Source organism: Corvus brachyrhynchos, unplaced genomic scaffold (assembly GCF_000691975.1).
Source record: "Corvus brachyrhynchos isolate BGI_N302 unplaced genomic scaffold, ASM69197v1 scaffold237, whole genome shotgun sequence".
In the NCBI taxonomy this organism is placed as follows: domain Eukaryota; kingdom Metazoa; phylum Chordata; class Aves; order Passeriformes; family Corvidae; genus Corvus; species Corvus brachyrhynchos.
Window position 1 is genome coordinate 877,033 of NW_008238959.1, and position 8,365 is coordinate 885,397.

General features: G+C 41.7%; 1 protein-coding gene across 1 annotated transcript in view; it reads right to left on the reverse strand.

Annotated features, from left to right (window-relative positions):
- Positions 1 to 207: 207 nt before the first annotated feature.
- Positions 208 to 8,365, reverse strand: part of GMDS (GDP-mannose 4,6-dehydratase) — a gene marked incomplete at its 5' end in the record, with an annotated part of 352,873 nt that continues 344,715 nt past the window's right edge. Inside the window, 2 exons of the mRNA XM_017738583.1 lie at positions 208 to 1,196; positions 1,574 to 1,642. Of these exons, the coding sequence (XP_017594072.1) occupies positions 1,134 to 1,196; positions 1,574 to 1,642 (132 nt within the window). The remainder of the gene's footprint in view (positions 1,197 to 1,573; positions 1,643 to 8,365) is intronic.

The following is an 8,365-nucleotide window of genomic DNA, read 5'->3' on the forward strand; positions in this document are numbered from 1 at the left end:
AGAAGGAGACGCACTTCAAGAAAGTGTATCTCCTGTGTGTCTCCCTCCTGTGTATCTTGCTCTTTGCTCATTTCCAGGCATAAAGTTAAAAATGATGGGAGTAATTGGTGGGTGGAAGATCCTAAACCAACGGGAAATGTATGGGCTTGACGACCTCTGGATAACCCAGGTACCTTGGCACAAAAAGCAAAAAAATATTTACTCACCTTGAAGTTTCTATTTTTTTTAAGCTTTTTTATTTATTTTGTTTTTATTTCTTAAGTCTTCTTTTGAAATGGTTCACGCTCCCGTCTGAGGTTTAATTATAGTAAGCAGGAAGAGGGTGGAAGGGGAACGGGCTGATTCTTGGGGGAGGGGGTCAAAAACCAAAACACCCTGATCTCCCTGGATTGAGAAGGTACTGGACAAAAAGGCTTTCTATGACTCATGCACACTCTGAAATGAAGATCTGAAAAACATATACAAGCCCCGACTTGACTGGTTTGAAAGCAATTCCAGCAATTAGGAATTAATTCGGCATGGTCAAAAGGCGATTTAGCTGCAAGTTATATCAAGTTATCCAAACTTTTACAGAGTTCAGGTACTGGAAATGGGCTGCTGGGGTGGACATAAGGCTGCAGGAAAGAAAAACAAGGAGTGTTCAGGAAAGGCAGAAGAGGGGAAGCTGTGGAGCAAGGTCTGGAGGCATGGCGAGCCCATGTTTGCACCAAAGGCCTGCTGATGTGGAGAGGGGAGGAGTGGAGGGTAGGAAATGCTTTGTTTCTCATATGGGATTAAATAAAAATATGTTGGAGCTCCCAGATAATAGAAAGATGAGTCTCAATTGAAAATTAAATCAGTGGCTTTGCTGGCTGGTCAATTTTTCAGGTACAGTATGATCCTTCCCCAGTTAATGGCAGAAGACAGAATTAGCCCAGGCAGAGCTAACCCTGGGATGATGTGTGGGGCAAGAGGCACTGGGAGGATGTAGAGGGTGGAGGCAGGAATAAAACCGGTCTTTTACGCACAGGCAGGCCAACAATAAAACCATCACAGGGAGGGGCAGCTGCCCACCCTGGTGGCTCATGGCAGTGCTGGCCATGGGCTGCATCCGTGGCATGGGTCCTGTGACGCCTGCTGGGTCCAGCCAGGGCTCAGGCATTGGGATTGTTCCTCATGAGCTCCACGTCAGCGTCCACCATCTCCCTCACCAGCTCCTGAAGGAGGGAGAGAGACAGATGAGAGTCCCAGTGCAGGAACAAATGGGCAGCATGTCAGGAAGGCCCCAGAGCATGAGAAACCCCCCTGGCCCCCCAGAGCAGAACAGGGAGTGGATGGGGCTTTGCTGGGCCCAGCATCCCTGGCCCAGGCCCCCGTGTGTGTCAGTGGGCCGCAGTGCGCTGGGGTGCCCATTGCTGCCAGCGTCTGCTTTTCTTCAAAGCAAGGATCCACGAGAGGCACCGAAAATGGGGATTCTCAGTGTGCCCAGGTCACCCCACACAGATGTGTCCCCTCTCCTTTCCCCTCCCTGCGAATTGTTTTTAGAGGACATGAACACCCATCAGGTACAAAGCATGCCAGAAAGGCCACTCACATCAAAGGTGACTCTCGGCTTCCAGTTCAGCTTTTGCCTGGCTTTGCTACAGTCCCCTTGCAGAAAATCCTGCGGAAAAGAAGACAGAGGTGCTGCATGGACCATTACCTTCCCCACCCTCATGGCCTCCCCATTGCTCCTGCTTCCCTGTGAACTGAACGTGGGCCAGGCCCACCGCTGGACTTTTCCAAGGGCAAACTACTTCTCTTGAAGATGCAATTTTAGTGGAAGCTCATATGCCTATTAAATCACCAGGAGGCAGCATCCTTTCACCAGGCTGTTTCAGATGGAGAGTTATTCTTTCTTTGTGTGTACACAGAGGGCTTGAACTCCAGCCTTACAGCCATATAACGGTGAACATTTTATAAGAAGTTATTGTACATCTTAGTCATTCTAGTGAATGAGCTGATTCAAATTCTTTTCCCCCCATTTGTTTAAATAATGTAAATCACAGAGCAAACATGACAACTAGTCTCTTTCAAATAAAAACATGAGCACAGAAAAATGATGCTGAAAGACTGTTTGGATATGGGTAACCATATGCAACAGTACTAAACATCCAGCTGTTGAATGCGTACATATTTTTTTCCTAGAGTATTTTGAGTACCCACATGCAAATGAAAGTCTAAATATCTCATAAATGAAAAGAAATTAACTTGAAACCATTACAGAAACCAAGACTTTGGTCATGTTCACCTTACTATTCAAGTATCCTTAAAAGTGCTACCACACCAAAACAATCCCACAACCAGTCATCAAAAATAATGTAACAAAATTAAACAAAGACAAAAGCTCCTTTAACTGCATTTCTAATTGAATGCAAAAACTGACTGTATCTTTGTTTAAAACTGGAAGACAGTGTTTAAACAGTTAGCTTTTTCCAAATGTCTGTATGTTGATTGAATAAAATATATCATCTCTCTTCACAAGCTGTGTGTCTTAGTAGCAATAAATATTAAAATTATGTCTGTCTAGGTTTAAGGAAACCCAAACAAACCCAGCTTTGTTACAGAACAACAAAGCTAAGGCTGAATTCTCCTCTTGCATTTGACTTCATGGTGGTAACACAGCAGGCTTTCCAGAAAAATGCATGGACTGCCTTTCTTCTCCCTCTTCCACCAGCGGTGGAGCTAAGGAGCATTTTGTGAATGTAGATTTTTTTAACTTGTAATGCTGCATGCTACATTTTTCAGATGCTCTCTGTTGATCATATGTGGTTCAGGTCACGTTAACTTCCAAAATCACCTCATCCTGTGCAGTAAAATGTAGGAAATTCTCCTTCATAATTGTGCACAAGAAAGCTAGACAGCTTTCTTTCAGGAGCAGAGGAAATCCACCAAAGGAAATATGGCACTGAAGAAGGGGATGTGGAACAAACACGTCTGCTGAGACTTTTTCCAGGCAGCAGTTTTACTAGGTCAGTCTTTAGGCTAAAAAACATTTCATCCTGCCTTCAGAAGAGAGTAAACAGATGGATTAGAACAAAACGATATGAAAATAAAAAAACGCCATGATTTCCTTAAATTAGACTAAATGATTTCCTACTGCAGCCGTATAATGGGCTTTTGAAACTGCAGCAGACATTTGAGGCCAAGTCATGCAAAACCGCATCAACTTGAGGGAACCCCTGGAGGGTCGTGTGAATATGGATTGCAAAATCTGGTTTAAAATGGGAAAGATGCCCACTAACTTTGATAAAATTTGGATCAGACTCTAATGTGCTCATGGAGGTATGTCTTTTATCTGGAGTTCCGTTTAATTTACATATGCGTGTATATATATGTGTCTGGAAACAAGGAAATCCTTCATAAAATAATAATTTCAGTATAAAAACAATTGCCTTTTATTCAGCCCTAATTCAAGCCATTAGCTAGAACTGAAGTCTTTTTATATCACCTAGTTTTAAGTCATAAAAGCTATATCATAAAACTTAGATTTTCATGTTTATAAATGCTGTGTAAGTAAAACTTTTACATCCACAATCTTTACATAAAAACATACTTTGAAACTAAGCCTTATCTAAGATACTGGCTTCCCATTAAAAAAAAAAAAAATCGACTGGGAAGTACAGAATGAATTTCCATGGCCTGCTGTATGTAGCTGCATTCTGCTTTTGAACAGCTTGGGAGCAGTCTTTTAACTGTCTTGGACAAATGCATTTTGTTAAAACAGATTATCTAAAATAACACTTTACCTAATTCCAGCCCTTTATTCAAAAACATAAACATCCATCTAATGAGTAGGCCAAAACAAGGTTAGGGGTAGGCTGCAAATCAGTAAAAGTGAAGTATTTGAAGTTCCGGATTCTAGGTAGAGATCACACAAACAACTAGTATATTGAATCCATCTAGGTATAAAAAAAACTTGTATTTTTTCCTTTAAAAGTTCACAAGCTTTAACAATGATGCAGTAAAGGTATTATATCTGTGAGAAAAAAAAAAAAGAGGAAAATAATGGAAGGTTTAAGATATATGATAATACAAATTCCCCAGCTGTCTTGAGTTGAAAGATTTTAAGTGGCTCTCCTGAAGATGTTTGTGTCCTTTTGAGAAACACAACTTTGTTAATTTACTTGAAAATAGATTACAGACAAAATGTCTCCTAGGCACTTTCAAAAAGGTTCACTTACAGAAGCTACTTGGTACAGAGGCCAAATGAAACCATAATATTAAACCATATTACACCTAAACTCAAGGTTTGATTGCATTCTTATTAGCCAAAGTTTCAGCACTGAATGGAAATGATGACTAGAACAAAGCTATTCCTGATTAAAGGATTGTATTGCACTCATGTTTCCTGTATTTTTCTACAAGTAGCTCATAATATGAAAACAATAAGGTAATTACAATAAAATAAGAATATTAAAAAAAAAGCTTCTCTTGGAACAGAATGACGGCTTGTTTATATTGTTTAAGTCTTTCACTGAAACCAGAGATGCATCTGTCAGGCTTCCAAAAGGAAAAAATCCACAAAAAAACCACCATCCAAAAAACCCCTCTTGTATGTTCATAATTAAAGTGTATTAATTTTTCAATACCAGGGCATCACTTTCTGGAACTACAATCAGATCAGAAAGCAAGGAAAGAAGAAGGAGATTCCACTGGAGAAAACCTGGAAAATTTTTTTTTTTTTGGGGGGAGAAGGGTAGGGAGGTAGTTTGGTGAAACGGGAGTGGTTCTTGAAAAAGAGCTGCTGCTGAATATAAATGGCCCCACATCCCTGCTCCTGATGGAAAAGCATCTGATGAAATGACACCACTTCACGTTTTGTATTCCTGCAGGATTACTTTTTCTGTGCCATTGTGCTTTACATACTGACAGGAAAACAAAGCCCTTTGACTCCCTGAAAACTCTGAGGATTTAGACACTGAGCTAAGAGTCTATAACCCTGAAAACACTGATTAAGGCTTTCTGTTGCTTTTACAGCCCCCAGATCATGAACATAAAATTAAGTCTTTGCTTCTAGTTATCCATTTTGTAAGGAACAAGTCCTTCTTTTCCATGCGAACAGTTGACATAAGTGACTAGTAATGACAAGTTTTAACAGCAAGCTAGGAGTCAGAAACAATACCCAGGTAAATATTTAAAGGGAAGGAAGACGGAAAAGACAGCAGTCAAATTCTCTGTTGCCACTTAATATGAGCACGTAAATTCTCCTATGGCTTTATATGCAGCTCACTGTCATATGACTGCCTCTCAGAGAACAGAATGAGCTCCTATGGTGTGAGTTTTTCTATTTTACATTTTCTGCAGTTGAGGCTGTGTAACTGTGTATAAAATACCCCATTATTACTAAATTTGCTTTTATGATTATTCAATTTTGTTGTCCAAATGCACACACACTAATGCATACAGATAAGCAGAGAGAAATTTGTTATGCAATGTGGTAAGGATTTTTAAATTTGATTCTTAAACCATGAGACAAAAATGTGAAATATTTTAATGTAAATATCACATTTCCCAAGCTCTTGTCCTGAGTGACATTGTGACTCCTATTTTGTCTCGTGCAGTGATTGATCTGGTTTCACTGTGCACTGTATCACTGTCTCATTCAATTAACTTTAACTGAAAATTTAAAGCCTCAAGACAATGTAAGAAAAAGGAGATAGTGTGGCCTGAAAGAAGGCCAAGGCTTCCTTTATTACTACAGCTCAGCTGATTCCCTTTCAAATGTGCCTTTACTGAAGTCAGCACCCAGTGCCAGCTTTTGCTTTCTCTTACAGAAGAATAAAACTGAGATCAAGTCCTCAGTAAAACACCTGTGATGGAATTGTGCCCAGCTCTGCTTGCTGAAGCACAGACAAGGCTTTACCTCTAAAAATAAACAAACTTGATCTAAGCACACAACAGTGTAACTGCATCTGAAAAGCAGCCAGGGTTACGTTCACAATCAGCGCAACTGCTTGGAAGATGATTTATTACATCAGAGCTCCCATAAGCAAAGAGCAACGACCCAGCTTGGTGGAGGCTCTGGCTTGAGTGTTTAGTCTTGCACTCTTTTGCTCAAGATGTTTTGCCACGAAAGATTTCAAGAATAGAGGGGCCAAAGTTCCCTGCAAACTCCACTTGCGTTTGATTTTCCTTATTTCCTTCTTAAAACTGTCAATTTTTAGCTTTAACTTATCCCATTAAAAGAAAAAAAACTAAACATAGATACTTGATTAGACTGCAGTTTTGTGTTTTCATCATTATCACAGAATCCTATAATGGTTTGGGTTGGAAGGCACCTTTAAACTTCAAGCTCGTATAGTCCAACCCTTCTGCACTGAGTAGGGGCATCTTCAACTAGGTCAGTTACTCAGAGCCCCATCCAACCTGACCTCGAAGGTTTCCAGGGATGGGGCATCTTCCACCTCTCTGGGCAATTTGCTTTAGATGCTTCAGTGTTTCACCACTCTCATCATTAAAAGTTTCTGCGTTATATTTTGTCTAAATCTACCCTCTTTCAGTTTAAAATGATTACCCTATTACCCTTTGTCCTATCACAACAGGCCCTACTAAAAAGTTATATCACAGTAATGTATACACTAAGGTCTATATTATGAAATAATTTCCCCTTTTGTGTACTTCTTGAAGCATTTTACATAGCATTTTTTAATGAGTAGTAAATCTCAGTGGTAGCACCAGGCCCCACAGTATAGATGTGCATCTGCTGCAGCTTATTGCTTGGAGAACAGCCTTGTTGAAGTGTTGCAAACAGTCAGGAGACTGCATGCATTGCTCATTAGGCAGTTCTTTCACCATCAGCCTTATGCCCCGTTCCCCTGTGTTCTGCCACACTTGCCACCAGGCCCAGGGAGGTCACATCTTAACCCAGATGTAACACTGGAAAACAGTTACTGTGACTTCTTCTAATCACTCTGCTAAGAAAAGTAGAAGTATCTCACTAAACCAGAGCGGTAGAGCCTGTAAACACGCGCCTTACTGGTGCAAAATTCAATGCATGGCTCGGCTGAGCTTGGATCAAACCCCAGAAGGAGTCACAGTAATGAGCACTGTGTCTCCTGTGCGCTGCTCTGCGTGTTCTTGTGGAGATCCACGGGACAGAGAACACTGGCTTGGCTTCTTTGCAGAGGGTAATGTTTGTTATAATAGCTATAGTAACAGGGATGAAAACCCAGTATAATTAAAGCAAGAGACTCCTATCTCCATAGTAAATATAAGGAGACTGAAGATAAAACATATTGAAAAGCGAAGCCCAAGCCTAACAAGAAGCACAGTAAACATCTCGAGGAATTTAAGATGAGCCAAAATTTGTTGTCACTCAGTTTTTATTTTTTCTTTTCACTGTTCTTAGAAAAGCAAAGTTGCGGAGCAGTTGGGGTACCAAGGGAATAGAAGAATGCCAGTGAATTTGGTTCCTGATCTAAATTTGTTTTAATGCAGCATGAACAGACTGCTTTCCACTCTTGGGTCAGCAGTCTTTTGCAGAAAGACAGTATTGTTCACAAAGAACCACAGGAAAAGGCAAAAGGCAAAAGCAACCAATAGGCTGAAACTCACTTATAACTAAATGCCATTGAAAATAAGAGGCATAATGTTTTTTTTTCCCCTAACATGTTTTCCTATGCAAATCCCCTCCCTATTCAGAAAGTTTAATCTTTACTAAAACCATGTTGAGGAGGAAGGGAAGGGGAAAGAATGACTTGAAAGGACTGATTCTGCACGGCGCTGAGCCCCTGTACATCTGATGGACCTTGGCAGGCTGGGAGTGCTGGGCATCTTTAGGGTAAGGTCTTATCTCGGGACCCCACTGTACTCCAGCAATAAGGCATTAACACAAACCACACAGTCAATAAAACCTCAGCACAACCTTCGCTTTTCCGCCAGGAACCAGGGGCGTTAGAACAGCGGCTTTATCTTATCAGTTTGATAATCTTTAATTTGACCAGCTTCCAAAGGGTTAAGGCAAATGAACTCGGAACAGTAATAAACATTAGGGCGATAATAACAGTAATGGAGCTCCTCTCCCCCCTCCTCCTCCTCTTCCCCTCCCTCCCCTGCGCCTTTTCCACTTCGCTGCTGCCTATCAGCCCCAACCGAAGCCGAAGCCAGACCTCTCTTTCAATGACAGGGGGTGATAAGAGACTCGAAGAAAACAGCAAGCTGTCTGGTCTGCTCAGGAAGTCGGGGACGGGTGGTATTGTCCATCAGCGGGGCCACGCGGCGGCCGGAGGCCGGGAACAATGCTCCGCTCCGGGGAAATGGGCTCACTCAGCGCCAGTCCTGGCAGCCCCACCGCCCGCACCCATAAAGCGCTGAGGCCGGGGGAGGTCGGCCGCGGTGGCCCCGG